General features: G+C 39.6%; 2 protein-coding genes across 3 annotated transcripts; both read left to right on the plus strand.

Annotated features, from left to right (window-relative positions):
- Nucleotides 1-3,042: 3,042 nt before the first annotated feature.
- On the plus strand, nt 3,043-16,675 carry sona (SON DNA and RNA binding protein a). The gene is made up of 10 exons (XM_042494306.2): nt 3,043-3,210; nt 5,599-5,700; nt 6,320-6,524; nt 7,153-7,229; nt 7,353-9,098; nt 10,241-10,652; nt 10,881-11,392; nt 11,565-12,052; nt 13,320-13,412; nt 13,958-16,675. The coding sequence occupies exons 2-9, from the start codon at nt 5,673-5,675 to the stop codon at nt 13,392-13,394; spliced, it is 3,543 nt and encodes a 1,180-aa protein (XP_042350240.2). The 5' UTR covers nt 3,043-3,210; nt 5,599-5,672; the 3' UTR covers nt 13,395-13,412; nt 13,958-16,675.
- A 664-nt stretch (nt 16,676-17,339) lies between these two features.
- Nucleotides 17,340-22,011, plus strand: ercc1 (excision repair cross-complementation group 1). 2 transcript variants are annotated; one of them, XM_088083149.1, is made up of 9 exons: nt 17,340-17,576; nt 17,817-18,236; nt 18,473-18,576; nt 18,838-18,937; nt 20,185-20,261; nt 20,628-20,727; nt 21,293-21,364; nt 21,492-21,570; nt 21,651-22,011. In XM_088083149.1, the coding sequence occupies exons 1-9, from the start codon at nt 17,517-17,519 to the stop codon at nt 21,677-21,679; spliced, it is 1,041 nt and encodes a 346-aa protein (XP_087939275.1). In that variant the 5' UTR covers nt 17,340-17,516; the 3' UTR covers nt 21,680-22,011. The 2 variants fall into 2 exon arrangements, with proteins under 2 accessions (XP_087939275.1, XP_042350806.2); XM_042494872.2 differs by having other exon boundaries at nt 17,347-17,576; nt 21,492-21,560.
- The last annotated feature ends 703 nt before the right edge of the window (nt 22,012-22,714 follow it).

The raw sequence follows: 22,714 nt of genomic DNA on the forward strand, positions 1-22,714 counted from the left end.
TTCTTTGGTGTTTGTTTCATTTGAAGACAAAAAACAGTTAAGTTCAACGCTCTAATTCCATGACTACGGTTATGATTGTATTTTTCATTTGAGTGTAGGCAACAGTGAATTGTATTTTAAACCCCATGATGAAGATGGAGACTGAAACTCTCACTCCTGAGTTTTTAACCTCTTTGTTCAAGTCTGTGAGGAAATCCACAGATTAAAGCCTTTTAAGCTTTCTTCATGAAGACTGCCCTGATCGTTCCTTTTTGCTCGACATCTAAGTAAATCAGACAACTTGTAAACTAAAAATAAAACGTTTAATGTATCAAAGCCCTTATACTTTACGTACTTTACCACCACTCCTACACAATCTGTTAGAGCTTTATGTTGTAGTGTTTTAGGGGCATTGTTGTTTATGGAGATGGTCCAAAATTCCTTTAACCCTTTGAAACCTGTGCAAATTGCCTTGATTTCTTTAAAACAAAAAAAACTAGGAAGAAGACAATGAGCAATGTAAGCAGAAATTACCCAAAAATTAGTGAGAAATTAGTAAAAAGAACAAGAAAATTAACTGAAAATTAGTAACAAAAGAAGATGATGAGAAAATGACCCAGAAATGTGCTTAAAATGTATAATAATTATACAGTAAATATGTAATTATGATAATTATAGATATATTTTCCCTAGCTTATTTTAAAATCACTTTCTAATTCTATGAATTTCATGCAATTTACGGAACATTTCTTACCGAGTTTTTCATTGCCTTTTTTTGTTTTTGAAAGAAATCAAACCTATTTCTCCGTGTTCAAATGGTTAAATACTTGTGAAAGATATCTGAAAGCAGCACAAGAAGAGTGCTGTCACTCCAAGTTTCAAAGGGTTAATTTCTGACCTCTACAATAAAAGTACAGTCGAAACGAAGAGAAAGTGCACCACTTGTAGGTAGGTTTGCGTAACTACAGATGTTTTTCTGGCCTAAAACATTTTCTGAAACGACACTGCAATTATCCAAGCACACAAGAAATGACATGGTGGCACCAGTCAATTTCAAACACTTATATAAAAGCGTGTTTATATCCATCGTAATCTTTCTTTCACACAGCCACACATAAACTGACCACAGTTAATGCACACAGTCTTCAAACAAATCAATAAGTTGTACAGACAGGCTGCACTTTTGGGCTCCATCTCTGCTGTGAAGGCTGTCATTATGGATCTGGAAGCTGGTCACTCACTGCTGAGCGATGCACAACTGGGCCAATGTCACAGAACTAAACATTTATTGTATGACCCCATTCACACCTGGCTGCACAGCCTAAATTTAAACAAAGGAAACTCATATCCTTTATTTAACCAGGTAAAAGACTCACTTAGATTTAAAATCTCTTTTGCAAGAGTGACCTGGCCAGCTTAAAACAAGGTTACAACAACAACAAATACATACAGACAAATACAACTATAAAACAAATACAACTATCACACAATACAAAGAGCGAGCACAATCTCCAGTTAAAATGCAAAAAGTGCAATCATCAAATTTCATTATCATTGGAGTAGCAGTCACATTGACCATTAGTGCTATTTTCTGACCTTTTAAAAGTGACTTAAATCCCCCATAGTGATCAGCTCAGACAGTTTTACATCCTTCTGTAAGTTATTCCAAGTGGAGGGGGCAGCAAATTTAAAAGCTTTTTTGCCAAGTTCTGTGTGAACCTTGGGGACCGACATCAAAAGTGAGAGCTGTGAGAGCGTAGGCCATACATAAACAATAAGGAACTAGCCCAAGTAGACTCTTATATATAGAAACCGACCAATGTGAGCCTGCAGACAGACAGAGAAGGCCAATTAGCAGCAGCGTACAATGTACAGTGGTGTACGCTGTACCCATGCACCATGTAAAGAAGGACACATTATAAAAGCCACAACTTCTTCCTGGAATCCCTTTGAACCAAATAATTTACCTGTTGATTGTGAAATGGAATGCACACAGCTAGGAAATTTCCCAAAGGACAAGATGGGAATGCAGAGTTTGATAAACCTTTTGGGTTTAATGACCAACTAATGTATTTGATGATTAAAACCGACAATTAAGCCAAGTACAGCAAAATGAATTTAGTCTATTGTGCTCAATGTCTGTAACATATGACCAAAGTGATCTTTATTAGCAAATGTAACATTCAAACTCTTTTCGAGTGTGATCACTCACAGCAAAGGCAAGGCAAGGCAGCTTTATTTGTAAAGGGAATTTCATACAACAGTGCAGTTTAAAGTGCTTTACAGAGCAATGAAATATAAAACATAAAGAATAATATATAAATATTAAAGATAGTAAAATAGTAAAGAGATAAGATAGAAAAGATAAAATGAATTACTAAATGATTTAGTGCAGACAAGAGGTGCAAAGATAAAAAAAAAAAAAAAAAAAGATTATTTAAAATGATTTAAAATCAAGTTTAAGAATAAGTTTGCAGTCATTACTGGGTGGAGTAGGCAGTGTAAAAAAGGAGCAATATTACTTTTGAGCTAAAAGTGGTCAGAGTCTGGGCTTGTCTAACATCATCTAGGAGGATTTGCCAGGTTTTCACTGTATGATAATGAAACATTGCTTCACCGGCCAGTCCCAGATGTCCTGGGTGTCCTAGAAGGTTCATTTGTCACAAGCATTTTCCAAAAATAATAAAAAGTTGGATTATATCCAATTTGTTATTTTCAATCGTATCTTGCCTATAGCATAACATTACATCAAGTGTATTTTATTTTTTATTTTAAGTTGGCAATATCAATCCAAAACATTTGGGTGTAAATACATAGATTTTTTTTTTTCAAGCCTGGATACTTCCTTAAGCTTGTTATTTACACGATATAAATTATAAATGTTTCGTGTGTTTTTCCCCCATTGTATATCATTAAATAAGGATGACCAAAAAATATCTAGATGAAGAGGTAGGAACAGAACTTATTGTGTGTCTAATATTTTTGTTAGAGTACTTCTCTTTTATTGGTCTGCTAGGGGTCTGCTACATGTAGTTGCCTTGGAGACAGTGACGCCACCATTCAAACCGCGAAGCATAGCATTTTGGGATACCTTTCCCCATCATGGCGGATAAGGTAGTCGGCTAACGTAAACGGTTAGCATATTCAACGATTGTTTGGAGCCACACGTTAAAGGTCTGCAGCTATCCGGCGTTTTCTTCAAGCGGACTGCCTCCGCCGAACATAAACTGGGTAATGATCTTCTACAGAATCAACAGCTATGATTGGCGAACGAACTTGCTTTGTTGAAACAAGTAGCAGCTAAATGCCCTAGCTAGTTTGAATAGCTACGAGCATGCTAACGTAGCTAGCGGTAATGGTGGTGAACGAGTTGGCAGTGGGTCGCCGCTTTTAGGCCGCGGCGTGCAGGCAGCATGTTTGGCTCTCACGGCGTGTGCATTGTCCAACTGGAAATAACGCGAAACGATTGGCGTTTAAGGGAATAACCGCTGTGTAAATAAAATCACAGCCATTGTTACGGTAACTTATGATATTGTTAGCTAGCCGCAGCGATCTGTGAATGAATGTTAGCGCAGGCCTGACAGTGATCAGTATTATCTAACGTCCGTTGCCGCTTCAAACTTTTTTCTTTTTTTGCTTCTGTAACCCATACCACTTTAGCCTAGTGATATGTTTTTATAAAATATTATTGTTGTATCTCAAAAGTGTTTAATATTATAAACGTAAAGATGGGCTAACGTTGTAGTAGCTAACGTGTCTTTTATCTAAAATAACATGTCGGCAGTCGTACCTTGGAAGGCTAACATTAGCATTAACCGAAGCGGTATCATTCACTAGCTGGATGTTGTGGCTACATAACTTCAAATGTTGGTGGCATACAATTTTAGTGTAATTGTTTTTGGATAAGTAACGAATGCTGAATGTAAGTTAATTGTTCCCGCCAATAATTTTTATATGTGACTTGAGTAAATACTGTGAGAATGTGGCTTCACTATGAGTAGCATTGCTTCTCACGTGTTCTTTTTAAGGGGAAAATATTCATTTACAAAAAAACAAGGCATAGATATCGTAACCACATAGAATACTTAATACTTACTTACCCATGCATAAGGCACATCAGTCAAGAAATAGAACTCAAATAATATAGTAAAGAATACAATAAAAATAATATAATAAAAATATCAGGACAAAACGCTAAATAAAACAAAGGTAGATTAAAGCAGTAATAACTTGTAGTCTGCAGTTTTCTGTAGTTACTCTAGGTGTTTTCCTTTCATTAGTCTTAAAGCACCAAAGTAGTTGTTAAAAAGGTCCCTTTTGAAAGACAGAAAAGGGATTTCACTTTTCTCCATTTGGTTGTATGGATTAAGTATTTTGCCGGGGGTATCAGAAAGTTCAATAAAAAGTCACTCTTACTGTCCTTTATGTTAATACCCAACACAATATTTCCTCTTTTGAGAGGAGCAAGCAGTTGGATTTAGGTTGACTAACAGTCCTGCAAATCCCCCCAGAATGCTGCAGAAAAAATACATTGGAAAAACAGATGATCACTTCTTTCAATTTCAGTCTCACAAAAGTTAAAGAGAGTTACTTTGGACTTTCAGGATAAGTAATGCATTTTAGATAGCCACTTCTTTATGTCTGCTTCTTTAAATAGTTGAATAATGGAGTTTCTATTTGATCATATTGTGTACAATATATACAGTGTAGTTCAGGTGGTGACGTACCAATTTATTTGAGTTTTCAAAGTAAAAACACGCCTTTTAAAATTGAAGCACAGGCAGATTTATCACACACAACTTTCTATCTATATTTTGGACTAATTCTGACTGAAACATGAATTGTTTTGTTACGTTTGTATGGTAGCAGGGCTAATGTTGGCTTTATTAAAGCTTTAAAATTGTAGGTTGTCTGTCTGAGGTTTCATGCTTAAGTCATACACAGAATTTGATCAATATTGTCATTTTTTAAAAGCTTTTCAGAAATAATAAGGTGATATTTGTGCATACACAAAAGACCCATTGGCCAACCTCTACATCTAGTTATGGACTTTGCTTTCTTTAGCAGTCCGGCCTCAGGGTAGTCTGAGAGATGCTGCAAGGAGTAGTACAAAGTTACTTTTGTTGGGTTAGGAATGGGTCTGAATGTTTTGTCTTCTTGTCATGCCATTGACCTTTTTCTACCAGTGCTCCTATATTTAAGTGCTGACAGACCATGTTTATTACATCTTTGGTCACATCTCAGTCAGTGGTGTCAAAAGCAAGTATTTTGCCTCAGGCAGGTTGCAATGTGCTGATCTGTTGGAAGACACATGCCACTGTTCACTTGCATCTCTTATTTTACTTATTTGACTCTTTGCAAACTAATTGAAAAGTGTGTCTACAGACTGCTAATTCAAAAGCAAAGGGTAATCAGCTGCTTTGCTTTCCTCCAAGTTATCTTATCAACTATCAATATTTGTGCTTAGACATACTTAAGGTTTAACTACGCTTTGAGGTTTTGTGTTCAAGGACAAGCTGTTGAGTTTGCAACTCAACCCGTCAAATTTTTGACCCAAAGAATAATGTGGTTGAAAAATGCAAAATGCTTAAGTTACTATTCCTTTGTTTCCTTTGCCAGTGTTGAGTGAGGGACGCCAGCAGCACACCAGTAACATTCAGTGGGCCATTTATAATAGAAGGAGCACTGGCACAATGGAATGTGCAGTGGACATCCCCTCAGGTGAGTAATGGCTAAATGGATAAGACACAGTTACTTTTTTTTAATAATTTTGACTCATTTTGATTAAGTTCCTTTTGCTGCTGTTTTCTCCTAGATTTCAGATTTGACATACTAGTTTGTCATAAAAGTCAATTTGAAAGCTGCATTTTGTGACATGGCCAGTCAAGTTTTTGTCAAGGTTTTTTTTGTTGTTGTTGTTATTTTTAAGCTTCAAGTTGGAAAGATGTCACTGCACATGCTCTTCTTTGATGCAGTTAATTGTTTAAAGTGGTGGCAGGAATAAACTACTCTAGGCATGTTCACCAATACAAAGAAAAATAGTCAGTGCGGTTTCTCATGCCATGGCTTGTTATGGATATTCCATCTGTATGGAGCAAACACCATTACATCAAATACTGCATTGTCAAGTTGAAAGGCTAAACAATGTCTTTCAAATGTCTCTTAACCATATGTCAATTTACTCTTTATATACCGTTCACATTTTACAGAGTGAAATAAATTAGATTAAATTAATTTATTTTTATGCACAGCATTTATCAAGTAACGTGCTCTAGGTTTTATGCATGTTAGAGATTTGCTAAATACTTGTTTTACCTGAATAACTGACTGCCCTGTGCAGGTGAGAATGAGGCCCCTGAGAAAGACGACGTGAATGCCAAGGAAGGGAATGAGCCACCCCACAAGAAAAACAAGAAGCACAGAAAACACAAGAGCAAGAAGAAGAAGAGGAAGAGAAAGGGGGAAAAGGAGAGCAGCTCAGAATCTGGTGCTGAGTCAGATGTGGAGCCTCCGCCACCAAGGCCTGTCAGGGCCACCAGAGCCAGGTCAGAAGTAAAATTTAATTGAAAAACATTGTGTTAACTAGATGTCTGAGACTTGGTAGATGTATTCTATCAGCATGTTTTCATTTAATTGTATTAAATTCAGAAAGATAAAGTATGTGATAGTAAGCACATCTTTGTTTCAGCGTGTCACCTATATATTTTGGTTCAGTATTTCACATCTTTTACTAATCAGATTTTATTTTCGAGCCGTTGCCACAGGTTTTGTACATAAATTGCCAGTATAGAATGCTTTAAGACATTTTCATTCTACAAAAGTATTTTCAGCACTACACAATGGAATCTGTGGGTTGTACAATGATCTTATTTACGTGTAAAAAATGTCAGCATAGTGTGGAATATGAGGTGTAAGGCACAGGGCCCTAAGCCACATATTGACACGGATGTTATTTTTTTAAATATGGTTTGAAATCCAATTTTCCCATTTTATCTGGGGAGAGTCGTCTAAGAAAAAATACCAAGAAAGAAAAAAAGAAAAAAAAAGGATTTTTTATACCTAAACAAGATTTGCACTTAACCCAAACAATTGTGTATTTTTGTATTGGTAACTTAAAATGTACTCATTAAGAAGGATAAAGTTCAGAATTTTTTATTTTTCCTGTGTTTGTAGTGCCAGACTGGCAGCAGCTGCAGGAGCTGGAGACCCAGCTGGGTTGAAGGAGGAGGGCAAGAAGGATGTAATTACAGGTGGGAGACCCTCACACACACATAATTCATATTTTCTTTGAAAGTGATTAATTAATTCCTGTTAAGTGTTATTTATTTAATTATTTATTTATTTATTTATTTAAAATCATCACTTCTACTCAGATCGTGCAGACACGGAGGGTGATGCCAAATCCAAGAAACACAAAAGACACGCTGCCAAGAAGAAGAAAAAGAAGAGGAAGAAAGATGAAAAGCAGGAAAAGAAATCCCCATCTCGCTCCCCATCTGAAAGCAGCTCGGCTTCAGGCTCTGAGTCTGAGGGTGAAGGAGGGAAAGGGGCTGGTGATGGAAAATACTCTCCTGCTGCAGTATCAGACCTGCAGGAACCAGTCTCCAAATTGGTTTCTAAAAGCAAACGAGGGGAGAAACCTGAGCTGCTTGGAGTGAAGAAAGAGGAGACATCAGATATGGACGTGTCCCCAACAGGAGGAAAGGAAAATAATCGATCAGAAAAAGAAATGAAGTTGGCCTCTGCAGACCAGAATGAGATAACACAAACAGCAACAGTAAAGGTTAAGACAGAAGGTAGTCTCACTGATGGTACATTCAGCCATGCCCAGGAACTCCCTGACATCATCCCTAAACAGGAAGGTGCTACAGCAAGAGATGACCCAGGCCTTAAAGATCGGGCAAATTCAGTTCAGAAGTCCACGTCTCCTTCCCCTCCCAGGGTTTTAGACATTAAGAGGTCTGGGTCAAGTCATAGTCGTTCACCTAGTCCTAGTAGGGAGCAGTCTGACGGGCAAACGGCAGCAGCGATAAAAGAACGGTCAAGAACCCATTCCAGGTCACCCTCAAAGGGAAAACGATCTACAAGTCCTCTAAAGACTCGGCAGCTTTCTCGCTCTCAGTCCCCCAAATCTAAGAGGAGGTCACTTTCCCCATCCCCAAAGTCTCCAAAGAGAGTCACCCGTCAGTCCCGGTCCACCTCTCGCTCCCTCACTCCCAAGAAGAAGGTGTCAAAGTCTCCAAGGAGGTCCAAGTCTCCTAAACGTCGGAGGAGTTCACTTTCTGTTTCTCCAAAACGACGCAGAAGTTCCCATTCTCCCAAAAGAAAGGTGTCACGATCCCCTAAACGGGGCGGGCGCAGGTCCCCCTCTCTGTCTCGGTCTCCAAGGAAAAGTCGAAGGTCAGAATCACGTTCCCGTGGAGGCACAAGGCACTCTAGGGCACGCTCACCTAGACGAGGTGGTGCAGCCAGCAGGCGTTCAAGGTCACGTTCTGTCACTAGAACCCGTCGCTCCAGTTCTAGATCAAGGCGCCCTGTTCGTCGCTCCAGGTCGAGGTCACCAGCAAGGCGTACAGGAGGCAGGCGTTCCAGGAGTCGATCCTTGTCTCGACGTAGGAGGTCACCACCCCCCAGATCCCGCCGCTCACGCTCCCGGTCGGTCCGCAGGAGCAGGCGCACTCGGTCACGTTCCGTTGTAGTCCTGAAGCGCAACCGGCGTTCCAGATCAAGGACTCCCAGAAAACGGACCAAATCCCGGTCGCCAGTCAGAAGGCGCTCCCGTTCCCCCGCCAGGAGAAATCGTTCTCCACCAAGGTCTAGCAAACGTTCCAAATCTCGCTCGCTGTCTCGAAGGCATCGGTCAAAGTCACACTCACCATTACCTGTTAAGAGGAGGTCCAAATCTCCCAGGAAGAGTGGAAGAAGGTCGAAGTCTAAATCTGTCTCGGCCGGTTTGAACAGATCTAAGTCCAGGTCCAGGTCTGTGTCAAGTGATGAACACTCTGACAGCTCCTCCCCAGCAAGATCCACATCCTCGTCTCCTGTCAAGGAGAGGAAGGCTTCCTCTCCTGAGGCAGAGCAGACAGATGGAGAAAGTGGAGGATTTTCAGTTACAACAGGTCAGACTTTTTTTCTTCAATTGCTGTGTTTCTAAAGGATAATTTCACCCACAAAAGGTCCATTTTTATATCAGTTACTCATTGCGTGTTGAGTTTAACTCGTAAAAAATAAACTTTGTTCTTCTTCCATGTCTCCACAGTAAATGGAGAATCCAAAATAGGCAAACATTATTCATGAAATGACGTTAACAGGCTTTTTTAACGGCAGCAAAACTATATCCTAGCATCCTTTTACAAACTCTCACACAACTTCTGCAGTATAATCTTGGTCTCATTTATTCAGTCAAATGCTCAGTGCTTCACAAACACATCGATTTTGCTAAAAAGTTGCGATTCAGAACACTCCCATAAACATCAGAGTGGCATGCCTTGGCACACGTGCTCTCTATGTCTGCACAAGCAGAGCAAATATGCAGAAACATGATCAGAGTGAGCTGGTCATGGGCAGAAGTGGTTTATATGGTAACGTTTAAGTGAAAATGCATGTGTTTGGGAGATACTGAGCAACCGACTGGATAAATCAGACTAGGATTATACTGCAGGAGAGATGGTAAACAGATGTATTGATATAGTTTTGCTGTTCTTAAATGCTCTTCCAGTATATTTTAATTCATGAAGAATGTTTACCTTTTTTGGATTCTCCATTCACCATGCAGGCATGTAAAAAACAGTTCATGAATTCAAGGTACCACATGGTGAGTAACTGATACAAAAATGGCAAACTACAATAACTTAAATTTTGCTCCTCAAGTTCTTGTATCTGCTCTCCTTCTATTACAAAAACCAAAGTGAATCTTAAATCTCTGTTCTCCACAAACTGGGCCCTTTATTTGTAAACCAATTTGATGTGTAACATTGACTTGACAACAGTTTTACAACTCATATACGTATTGCCCACACTCAAAATCAAAATCAGATAACAGTGAAGTTACTCTCCATCCCTCACACCTTCAAGACACTTGGAGTTGGTAGACATCTTGCTCCTTGTTTGCTCTTTTTAACTAGCAGTGAATATTTATTATGGCATACTTCTATTGTCTAGTTTAAAGTATAGACTCCAAAAAGAAGGAGCTCAGTTCCCCAGTAATATTTGTTAATGTTGTCTTATAATGGCTAAACATGTCTCAACATGTACCATGCAGGTGGCTGGAAACCTGTGCCCTCAGCAGCTGCCTCCAGTTCTCAAGCTGGAAGTACCTCCGATACCTTGCAGGAGCAATCTAAAGGACTTTCTCCCAACCATAACAAGCAACAGAGTGAGCGCGCCAGCTCATCTAATGAACGGGATGCTTCCAGGTCCAGATCTGGTTCCAGAGATCCCGGCACTGACCCTGATGGGTCAGATTGTTCGCAACACTCAGACGAAGAAGAGGATTCTTCCTCTCCAATTAAAACGGCATTTAAAGGCCAGAGAAGCTCCTCAGGTTCAGCATCTCCGCAGGTGCAGAAGAAGCAGCTGTCCCCCTCACCCACAGATCGCAGGAAACTTTCACGCTCAACTTCTTCACCTCGACGATCGGCATCCAAGTCTACATCAAGAAGGAAGCAGTCTAGGTGTGTTATTTGTGTATGCGCCTGCCCCACATCACAAATCAGGGTCCTATATGTCCTTGAATTCAATTATTGTGAAGTCTGAAGGTGTATTAAATGTTATGAAATGAAAAACCGGGAACTTCAAAGGTATCTAGCTGCCAGGCCCAATGCTGAAATTATGATGCACTAGTAAGTCAGTATTGTACATATGTGCAGTTTTTCATCAGTCTTATTGTTCACCTCTCCCAGGTCCAAGTCTCCTGTAAGGAAAAGAGAATCTGTCTCTCCATCGGAAAGAAAGAAACGTCGATCTAAATCTCGGAGTCCTGCTCGGCGGCGGAGGTCGCGTTCTGCTGGGCGGCGTAGGCGGTCACGCTCCAAATCACGAACCAGAGCTCGCCGATCCAAGTCCCGTTCTCCAACACGAAAGAGACGATCCCGCTCACCCAATGCCCGTGGAAGGAGGAGGTCCAAGTCCACAGACCGAAGCAAGAGATCCAGGAGTCGCTCCACAGGCCGGAGGAAAAGGTCAGGAGACAGAAGCAGGAGATCAAGGTCTCGTTCGTCTGACCGCAGACGCAGGTCTAGGTCGAGGGGTCGAGGGAGGCGCCCAGTATTTCGCAGTCGTTCCTTCGATAGGCGAGACAGGTGGAAAAGGGAACCTAGCCACTCTCCAGTTCTCATTCTACGCAAACAGCGCCGCTCAGGGTCCCGGACACGACGCAGCACCAGCAAGACTCCTCCACGGCTGACTGAACTGGGTAAAAACATTATGATGGTCACTAATGACAGTCACACTTAAGTCACACCATTTATAACCATTAACCTACATTTTTTGTAAGAATTCTTTTCCACTCAGCTCGTATGCTTAATCTGACCCCTTTTCCCTCTCTGTGTGCTGTTGTTGCTTTACCCCTCCCTCTCTTTCTTCAGATAAGGACCAGTTACTGGAGATAGCCAAAGCTAATGCTGCTGCCATGTGTGCTAAGGCGGGGGTGCCCATTCCTGAGAGTCTTCGGCCAAAAGCCATCCTCCAGCTCCCTCTTCCCACTCCATCTCCCGCCCCCCTCTCCCTACCTCTACCGTTACCTCTACCAATGGGCATGGGGATGCCCAACATGCCGAATATGCCCAACATGGGTCCAATGGGGCTACCCAATATTCCAGGAATGCCCAGCATGTCAAACATCACCATGAGTGCCGCTATGGCAAGTATGACAGCAGCTACTATGACAGCTGCCTTGACCAACATGGGTGCCCTGGCGGCCATGCCTCCCCTTGCCCCGCTTCCTACCATCACTAACAAGCCTCCCCCATGTCTCGCCCCACCAACACCAACCCTTAACCTGGACCACATCGAGGAAGCAAAGAGGAAGGTCACTCAGCAAGCGAACATACACACCATCAAGGAGCTTACAGAGGTAAATGGCTGTGTGTTTTTCAGGGCTCCAGACTAACTTTTCCTCTAGTAACAGTTGTGCAACCAACTTTCTTAGTTGGTCACGCCAGCACATGATTTGGTTGCACCCTTTTTTCATTTCTATTATTATTTTAATTGTTTGTTTTTTTTTTTCAAATTAAAATCTGATTGCCAAAAAACAAATGAGTCGAGCAGTCACGGATACTTATCGCCTCCGGCTCCGATCAGCATTGATGCTCGGGTGAACGTGCTAATATCAGCTCCTTAATCGACAAGATGTAATGACGGGACGCCACTAATTACCGTCCATCTGCACCCAAGCAGCGCTAAACATAGCTCCAAATTAGTCTGCACTGAGTTTGAAAGAAAGACTGATTAAGAGATCTATAAAGAGAAGTAACCATAAAGTTTAGAGACAGACCTCTGTCCATTGTTTAGCTCCAGCATGTCTGTGACATCAAACTGAATTACCAAAACAAAACACACACTCACTGAAAAGCATACTTGTTTGCTGCAGTGTGTTCAAAGCTCTGCTCTCCTGGCAATGGGAAAGCAGTCAATAGCATATTTTTAGCGGGTTTACCCGTGTTTGAAAAACTTGTGTGCACACGATAATTTTGATTGGAAAAGGGTAACGTAATAGCCCATCAATTCTGATGGCTGCCGTGCCGAAACTGGAGCTGCTGCTCTGGTTAATCAGAGCTGTCTTGAACATAAGGCAGCAGATATACTGAAGTTGTAATAAACATCACAATCCAATATGCTGAAGTTGCAAAAACACCCAGTGTTTCCCCCGGGTAACGTTATACTGATAGTAGTAGTAAGTAAAGTTACTGGATGCAACTTCAGTTCTGTGAGAATAAGAACTGCACTGAGAGGAAGAGGAAGTGAGGCAACATCTGGGCGTAGTGAGAGATGTGACCCTATAACAATTTATTTAATATGCAGCCCAATGAGGATACAGACATTTCATACACTGGACATATTTAACACAGGCCTGACAATATGCATTTAACACGTGTTAGACCCATGTATGAGTGACCTCAGTCTGCGTCATGCACTTGCATGAATGTAACCACAAGAAATTTTAACAAGCCCCCTCACCAAAAATTGTCAGACTGATCATTTTGGTCACAGTCCAGAGCCCTGTGTACATGCTTGATAAAAACAATGTTGAATGAAAGAATGTTGAAGTGTGAGTAACGTGGTTGTGTTTTTCAGGATATTTACTATGCAAGTAGCTGATTTGTTTTTGTCTGTCTTTGTAGAAGTGTAAGATGATTGCGAATAGCAAGGAGGAGATGGCCATTGCTAAACCCCATGTCTCAGATGATGAAAGCTAAAATTGCCAAGCCCTCACGGTAACATTTTTATTCTTCCACTTTTTTGTCAGTCTATGTCCTTGTCTTTATACTCATGTTTTATTCATTCCATTGTGAGCATTGGCTGTTTTATAACAACTGATATTAAAAAGTTTTTGCATAGCATGATTCCCTTTCCAAACTTGATGTATTAATATTTAAGTGCTACTTTTTCAGCAACTGAATTATTCATATGTATTTTTAAGCTTATTAACTTGATGTCAACCTTGTTTGGTTGATCATCAGTACAGTGGCAACATACTCATTCACTCAGTTTCGAATCAATTTCTCTATTCTGCCATGCCGTAATCAGTAAAATACTTATCCTTCCACCTTTGTCTTGTCTTCTCTACATTTTAACTTGTTTAAAGACCCACATTAGCTCTTTGGCTCACTGGTCAGTTACAATGTCATCAGCCTCCCTCATTGTATTGTTCCTCTGCATATTAAATAGACGTGTTGTAGATATAATTAAACCTAATGTTCTCTGTTGACATCAAATGATGAACAAACTTTGATCTTTTTTTCTCTTTGTCTGCACACAGCCGCTCCTTAAAGGACTGAAGGAAAATGTAAAAAAACAAATGCTTCACAGGAGGACCTACCTTCCCACAGTTCCCTCTGGCAGCCAGATGACTTGACTGAGCCTCATTAACCACCTAGAAAAAGAAAAGCACCCTAGTTGTCACAGTTACAATATAGGCGCACCAGCCACTGCCCCACCCAGCTCCCCAGTTTGTTTCAGTTTGTGTGAGAGAGTGACTGGCAGACTGCACCTGTGATACCACTGAGTAAACTGGACATACTGACATGTGCACAGTTGTATGACTGTAGAGTGTGTGTGTGTGTGTGTGCGTGCGTGTGTGTAGTGACTTTCACCACCAACTCCTCAGTGTTGCTGCTCATTTAAGCGGTCACTGTTGTAAAGACTGAAGAGAAAACAAACCAAACTAACTAGTGGCGCAAGTTTTTTTGTAAAAGATTAGTTTCTCTAAATTTGTTCTACTTCTATGCTTTCTTAAAGATTTGTGTTAAGTGGAGATTGTTTCCTTGTTCTGCTGTAATTCCCCCAGTTATCTCCAATCCCTGGTTTTATAAACAAAGAATGCAGACATCGTTTTTGGTAGAACCGCACATGTGATTTGTTTTGGGAAGCCTGGGTCTTCAGGACAGGAGAGTGACCACGTGTTGTGAATCCTGGAACAGGCTGCCACATCTGATTAATTTGAAGGAATGGAATAACTGAATATATTGGATGCAAAAAGAAGGTTTAAATTTGATTCACGAAGCATAACTAATTCAGTTTCCACTGTCCTGGGTGTGATTTTCATTCCCTCTATTTTAAACAGAATCAACCTTGTTTTTGACTCTGACCTGGTCTTTTGTTTGGGCTTTGTTGGGATTTTTTTTTTCCAACCTGAAAACATTATATTTGAACAGACATTTCATTTGCCACAGTTTTAACACCAATATCCTTACATGCAGTGTCATGTGTTTTGCAAAACACTATAATATACAATATAATTTCAGATTCACAAAGCACACCATTACTTTGTGCTTGCCATGATAGTGTTTTAAAACTAAAAGATGTTTGGTTGCGTGTAAACATTTCAAAGGTCGGATTTTACAATTTGTCATCTGGGCTTGATTTGAAAGCAGTGCTGGATGTGTACAGAGATCCTAGATGTTGGGAAGTTGCCAGCAGGACAGAAGCTACCATAATACCCTTAAATCTCAGATTCAGATCACAACTAAAATCTGACTGACTGGACATTGAGCCACCATCCTTCAGTGATGTCAATGCATTGTTTTCCACATATTCATATATTAGTGGCCAGCTGCCACAGTAAAAACATCTGCCACCACAAATAGATTTTCTGGCGCTTTGAAATATGTACATATCATGCAGTAATTAATTTGACCCCACTCTCAGAGCGCTGAGTGTGCTGGTGTCAGACAGAGCAGTGGAACACCAGGCGCAGTTAAAGTAAAACCTAATTGTTTATTGCGCAGGGTCTAAAAGTTTGCATTCACTCACTCTGCACTCTGCTTTTCCCCTCATCCATCATTTTGATCAGCTCTGGCCAGATCAACTGATCAGTTATCCACGCCATAACTTAATGTTGCAAAGGGATAAATATAACTTGCCCTGCATTCACTGACCCACAAAAACGTCAGAATTTAGAGAGGAGGAAGGCTATTGCCACAAATAGAATTTTTTGAAACACTGCAATGTAACGTATTGTTAACCTAATAATACACCGGATGGATAAAAATATAACTTTTCACTGTAAATGGAGGTAATTATTACTTTTTAAGAATGTTTCTAATTCAAATTAATTAAATTAATTTCTGTGAGTGAAAACATACTCAACCATAGGCTTTTTTTTTTCTTTTTTTTTTAAAATAAATGTGCTTTAGATATGTTTTTGCCTTTCTGTTGCTGTTTACATTATTGAATTTATCTCGGTGGCTTCACACATGGAGAACATAGTTTATGTCATTGCGCTGGGGGTTAACTGATGACTTCTAGTGGTTATAAAATTGAGAAAGGGTCCCAAAACTGTGCCACTGTGGGAAAAAAATTGTATTAGACAATCAGGTTCTTTGTCTTTTTTTACTGAAGCAAGAACTATAACCACATGAAGCACACATCTTGCAGCATTGTGTTCAGCTGGTAAATAGGAGAGAATTGTTATGATTAACATAATGTGTAGTAACACGCAAACATAATGAAAAACCCAACAAGCCCTTTTCATTTAATCCATTGATGCGTTAAATATCTGCTTGACTTGTAAATGCTGTTACCCTGGCCACTGGTAGATCTTCTGTGTCAGCAGTGTGTGGGGGAAATGGGCTCCACTGGATGCTTTCATCCCGTTGGATGACTGAAGAACAAAGACGGACTTGGTGCTTGTAGGAAAACTGGCAGGGATGCGTTTTTTAATTAATCTTGCACTCATAACTCATTTATTTTCATCCGAGAGGGAATTAGTTCTCCTTTGTCGACCTCCCACACCCAGGGCTGTTAAACTGTGGAAGATAATCTGTCGAGGTTTTATCAAATTGTAACTAAACTGAGTCTGTACCAAAAGCGTAGTTGAACTGTTAATTTGATTCCCTGAGGTAACCTTTAGCTATTTTAATGACGAAAAAGGAAGAAAATGCATTTTAGGAGTTTTGGTTTTGGGTCATATGAATATGACATCGCCTGCTTTGTACATAAATGTGTTGATGTTTATTGAAAACCTCAATGATCTCTACATACTTGTGTGCTTTGTGTGCTTTGTTCACTTCAGTCCGCCTCGGGTATTTTGAAAGTCAATTTAATCGTTTTTTTCCCTCATCTTTTGATTTCAGAAAAGTATACAATAATCACCAGTGAGTCAACATATAAACATAACTGTACACTGAATATAATCTTCCATGCCCTCCTCTCCAACATGCCCAAGTAAACTGACTAAGAACGTGAAACAAAAAGAAATGTGTTTATTGTATATGCAACATAAATGCACAGGGAGATTTATTGTGTTTTTTGCAATTTTGTCTTTTTTTTCGCACTTTAACAAATAGAAAATAGGTTTCACAAATGTGAAACTTTATTTTAAATAATTTTTACCCCGTCTTGGATAGTCTAGGCCAGATTTGACATAAGTATAGTGTTTTTCGAGAGAGACGTGGTTCATTGTGGTCTACCAGAGCCCTTTAGGAGATTAATTTTTAGTTTTAGATGTATATTCTAGTGCACTATGGTTTACGTGTGAAAAATGCAGCGAATTGTCCCTTTTTTGCATTTCAGACAACGAACAAGCTTTAACCACAGAAGGGTTTGCAAAAAGGCCAAGAATCGGTCAGTAAGCATTGCGAATTACATTCCCCTTAACTCTCTCCTCAGCTACAGATCGCAGGTTGACTTGAGCGTCGCGCTTTTTCAGACTTTCGGTTTACAGATTGAATGGCACCGCGGAGATGCAGATTTCGAGACGGTGCTTTTATTCTGAAGGAAGTCGGATGTCGTCATAGTGCCGCTGTTGATAGTAGCGTCTTGAATCTCACCAGTGAGTGGCATGTGTTTTCTTGAAAAGTCTCAATCAGCTAAAAGACATGAAGAGAAGATTTAACATCAATCTTGACGACTCTGCTTTCACCAAAGAAAGAACACCGGTGAGTATTTTACTAGAATTAACGCTAACTTTTATGGCGGCTAGGTATTAGCTAGCTAACGTTAGCTACAGTACGTTAGCTTTCCCGTTGGTAAATAGCTTTCCAACTTTTCAGACTTTTAATTAGCTGAACAACAAAGCAACAGACGTTTGTTACAGGACAGCTTTCCATAAACGTGAGTGGTTGTTTGTAATTAATTTCACGGCTCTCAGACATGATTTCCATGTAATTATATTCCAGCCAAAGCCTCAGTTTCAGTCTTCATCTAAAGGAGGACAAAGCACCTCAGCCTCAGACGCATCTCCAGCAAAGCCTGTCCCCGTGGTCCAGCCCCTGTCCTATGCAGAATACATCGTCCAGAGTAAAAGCAACGCTGCTCCTCCCCAGAGAGGAGGTCCCACCAAACCACCGAAGACTGAAGGTGCTGGAGTTACCAAGTTGAAACAAACTGAGTCAGATTCAGTGACATCTGCCGCAGGAGCATGCGAGACAGTTCAGGACTGTGCTAAAGACACTGCAGGTGGATCTGAAGGAAAGAGTTACGAGGAGACACAGGTGGCTGCTACAGACCAAAAGGAGGGGAACTGTCAAAGGTCAGATCCAGGCTTGGGTCCAAAACCAGCAGGGTCTGGGAGCAGCATCATTGTCAGTCCTCGACAGGTAGACATCAGCATCTTGACATGTGTATATGTAGGGAGTGATTTATACACGAAATCACCAACTCTCCCCATTCATACATCAATCATCTACACATCTTATTCCCATTCAGTCTCTGGGTATATTAGTTTGTTGATACTAAAGCTGATGTTTCTTTGTTAGCTTGGAGTTGTTTGTTTTCAGGTTTGTAGGTTGGCTTGTGCAGGTATGTAATCACATGTTTGTTTTTACTTATTCAGCGGGGAAATCCCATCCTGAAGTTTGTGAGGAGTGTCCCGTGGGAGTTTGGCGAAGTGGTACCAGACTATGTCTTGGGCCAAACAACTTGTGCGCTCTTCCTCAGGTGGGTTTTTGAGTCTCAACAATGGCATGTATGTATTTGATATCCAGAGGATGTGTTTGTATGTGTATGTAGAGAAGCAAACAATGTGTGCCTTGTTTTGTGCAATGTTGTCTCAACTGTATATAAATTATTTTAAAGAATGCAGATTTTTTTTCTTTCTTCAATATTTGTTGTGCAAACTTCCCCCTTTTCACGCCTTTTTTCTTTTCTCTCGTGTGTGTTTTGTTTTGCTGTGATGTTGGTTTTGGGCCTGGCATGAAGTCTGAGGTATCACAATCTCAATCCAAACTATATCCATGATCGTCTCAAGCAGCTTGGACAGACTTTCACCCTGCGGGTGTTACTGGTACAAGTAGATGTGGTAAGTGAAAACATATTTTGTAATCAAAACATTGAATTTCACATGGACAAAATGAATAATTAAGTCAATACTGTCTGTCTCACAGCTGAAAGTACTATGTTTCATGAACAGTATTGTTTTAACTCCTGAAAGGTAATATTCTGTTGTTAGTACTATATTTAAGAAACTTTGAAGACAAAGGAAGTTCATTATCAGATTATCAGATGGCCTTTTTAATCAGTTGATATCTGCATATCAAATCTGATTAAATTCTGATTAGCTAGGGCAGCTGTTCAAAGGTGTCATAAATTTCCTATTTTACTCTGTTAACTACTAGTACCTATTTCTAATATACATCAGTTTGCCAGTGTTTAATATAATTGATCTGGCCTTGCATTTAAAAAATGTATACACATGAAATATAAGACTAATTAATAAAATAAAAAAAGAATAAATTGAAATTATACATTTATTTTTTCATGTATTAATATGCCTGTTTGACCCATGCCTTCTCTTATGTAGTTTCTGCTTTAACGTTTGCAGTAAACAAATATATTATTATTACTCTTGTGGCACATTCCAGACACAGCACTTTAAAAGCTGTGACGTGCATTTTTAAAAACTACATTTACCTTTGTTCATTGTGGCAAGTAAGAGCGGCTGCCTAAATTCTGTTCGAAACTTAAGAATAATACTCCCTTTGCTGATGTTCACTTTGATTTCATGTTAATATTTAACTGTCTATAAGAGAAAAGAAAACTTGAAGACATCTGGTTATCTGGTAATACTAGTGGCAAAAACAGACTTTAAAGCAAGTTGATAACAAAACCACAGATAAAAATACCCTGCTAGTTCACTACAACAGCTTTCACATTAGTAATGTAATTTTCCATTAAAGTACTGGGATAAGAATGTTCGGCATTTCATATTTAACATAATAATAATAATAATTAACAAAATTGAACAGCCCATACAAAACACTAAACCATTAAAGGACAGCTGTAATGTAAGCTATCCATGCAGAAGTATTTGTGAAGTATATTTTGCCGCAGTGGAATAAATTTTGCTAATGTTGGTATAATTTAAGTCTGAAGTTTGCAGCTGGAGACAGTTTCTGTGCTGTATGTAGAAAGATATAAATGCCAGAGTTCACAAATACTAGATAGTGTATGAGAAAGACTCAGATCTGGTTCAGGGTATCTATAGCCTGAACCAGTTTTGAAATGAATTGTAGCCTGTCTAACTGACATCGTCACACATCATCACAGAAAGATCCTCATCATGCATTAAAGGAGCTGGCTCGCATCTGCATCATGGCTGACTGCACTCTCATTTTGGCTTGGAGGTAAGACCTGCCACAGATGAGCAGTTTGCTACAAGACTCAGATGGAATAAAAGAGCGTTCTTGGAAACAGTTTTGAAAGTTTACTTCTCTATTATCCTTTCTTTGCCACCTAAAAAAAATGAGAAATCAAATTATTAAGTTAGTTGCTCCATCTTTTGATGTGTTATGTCATACATCTTTGACTTGTAATTGATATGTAGTTTATATTCATATTTCAAACATTTAATTGAAACATCCATACAATATGTTGTTTTATTATTATTTATTCTGGCCAGGATCAAGAATCACGTAGTTCTGTAAAATGAACAAGTAAAAAGAAATGAATAAATAAACATAAGTAATACTGTCTTCCTGTGGATTTAACAGTCCAGAGGAGGCTGGCCGTTACCTGGAAACATACAAGTCATATGAAAAGAAACCAGCAGATGCACTGAAGGAGCAAGTTGAAAAAAACTATCTGTCAAAGGTGTGTGGATTTGTTGTTTTCCAGTAAAGATTGTTATTGAAAAATATGGAGGGTTATAGTTGGTGCTTGGATGGGTCCGCTTGGGTATGCATGTGTGTTTAGGGGGATGGGCGGGTGTGGAGGCGTATGTGGCGTGCTTCCATATCCACTTGTGCTCACTTGCTTTCGCAGGTGCGTGTGTGCGCTTCAGTGGGCGAGCAGGCTCACGTGCGTCTGTCCATACTGAACTCTTTATTTTTTTCTTTTGCCTCTCTTTGTCTTTTAACAAAAACAATGAGGAAAAAAGAAAATGAAAGTAGAGGAAAGAAAAGCAGGGCAATTGTCCTGCAAATTATGCTGTATCTGCACTGCACGGGTGATGTGATTGTAAGTGTTGTAAAAGATTCTGTCCTTATGCAGCTGTGGTAGTAAAAGTCACAAATAAAAAGAAAAAAATAAGAATATGGAAGGCGTTTAAATGTGATTGACCGAATATGATGTAGTCACACAGAAATGCAACAAGACTATTTTCCAGTGTGTTTTTCAGTCTTTGAATGTTGCTGCTGATTGTTCGGTATGTTTTAAGGTTACTGATTGCCTGACCACTGTAAAGTCCATAAACAAGACCGATGCCATGACCTTGCTGTCCACTTTCCAGGTGAGCACCACTACAAAGAAAACTCATCCGTATATTGCTGCTTTATTACGCTCAGTTTATATGTACAGACATATCCACAGGCTTAATCTTTTCATACTGAGCTGATGAATTTTGTGTTTTTTTCCAGTCTGTTGAAGGAATCATCAGTGCCTCTAAGGAAGACTTGGTTCTCTGTCCAGGCCTCGGGCCACAAAAAGTGAGAAAAAGTAAATGTGCACCATATGAGTATACAGAAGGTTGATAGAACATTTCTCAAAATTATTGTGTTGACATTTTGTGTTTGCAGGCTCGGCGACTCCACGATGTGCTGCATAAGCCCTTCCTCAAGTCGAAGACAAAAGACAGCTGAAACAACTTATCAAGGATGTGTGACGCATTCCTTAAAGAAATTTTTGAAGTTGGTTGTCATGTTGAACAGCATGCAAACACACACACACAGTCACACAAATGAATTAAATACTACAAACACTTGATTTGCTGGAGTGAAGAAATGTTGACCACTCTGAGAATCAGCTAGGAGCGATGTCTAGAGACTTTCAGGTGTGAACTCTAGCATCCAGAGCTGCACATCAAGTCTCTGTTATGGCTTGATACAGTTTTTTCATGTTGAATTCATTTTTATGTAAATAAATATTTTGTTATTTGTGTATACTGTATATTGCACCTTAATTCTGTTTTATAGTTTTCTCAAAACCAAAGGGAGGTCTTCGATGTCTGCAAATATATCTATTTAAGGAGGTGGAACATGGACATTGAAACTGAGCTTTTTGATAGGAGAAAGAGGGGGGATGTTACCACAGCTTGAACCAACACTAAACTTCTGAATGTGTTGCAGATTTGGATTTTCTCGTTATAATAACTACAGTATACATTTGTATTTGAATGAGTAATTTGGTTCCACTTTGAATATGAAGATGGGCAGTGAGGTTACTTAAAAAAAAAAAGGTAAACTAAAAGCAGTAAGTCCTTTTTGAGTAACACCGCTCTAAAATGTGCAAAAAATGATTTAACTGGAGACTAACGTTATCAGTGTTTTAAATTGTATCGTTTCCTATCCATTGTAGAGCCCCGTGCTGCCTTTAGGTGCTCCTCCGATCCTTTGCCATCTTTGGAAGTGTCCTGCTGTTACATTACGTGCTGTGAATTGTGATCTACATTAGGCTGTAGTAACAGTGAGAGCGCAGTGGAAATTGGCTTTGGTGGTACAATGAGAAACAAAATGTGATGTGCGCGATTCCAATATAATAAATGTCATACTTACATTTAAACGACTAAAATAAATACATTTTACGTTGAATGCCAAACATTTGCTGTACAATGCTGTTACATAAATGCCGCAAATCATAATTC

Source organism: Plectropomus leopardus, chromosome 10, assembly GCF_026936395.1.
Source record: "Plectropomus leopardus strain MGB_pleo_1.0 chromosome 10, ASM2693639v1, whole genome shotgun sequence".
In the NCBI taxonomy this organism is placed as follows: Eukaryota; Metazoa; Chordata; class Actinopteri; order Perciformes; family Serranidae; genus Plectropomus; species Plectropomus leopardus.

What these genes read in the sequence shown, in the direction of transcription:
- ercc1 (XM_042494872.2), top strand. Translation starts at nt 17,517, where the DNA reads ATGAAGAGAAGATTTAACATCAATCTTGACGACTCTGCTTTCACCAAA. An exon ending in TCATTGTCAGTCCTCGACAG is followed by an intron (nt 18,237 to 18,472) that starts GTAGACATCAGC and finishes TTACTTATTCAG; the next exon opens with CGGGGAAATCCCATCCTGAA. An exon ending in TACTGGTACAAGTAGATGTG is followed by an intron (nt 18,938 to 20,184) that starts GTAAGTGAAAAC and finishes ACATCATCACAG; the next exon opens with AAAGATCCTCATCATGCATT.
- sona (XM_042494306.2), top strand. Translation starts at nt 5,673, where the DNA reads ATGGAATGTGCAGTGGACATCCCCTCAG. An exon ending in AGGATTTTCAGTTACAACAG is followed by an intron (nt 9,099 to 10,240) that starts GTCAGACTTTTT and finishes TGTACCATGCAG; the next exon opens with GTGGCTGGAAACCTGTGCCC. An exon ending in TCCACGGCTGACTGAACTGG is followed by an intron (nt 11,393 to 11,564) that starts GTAAAAACATTA and finishes CTCTTTCTTCAG; the next exon opens with ATAAGGACCAGTTACTGGAG.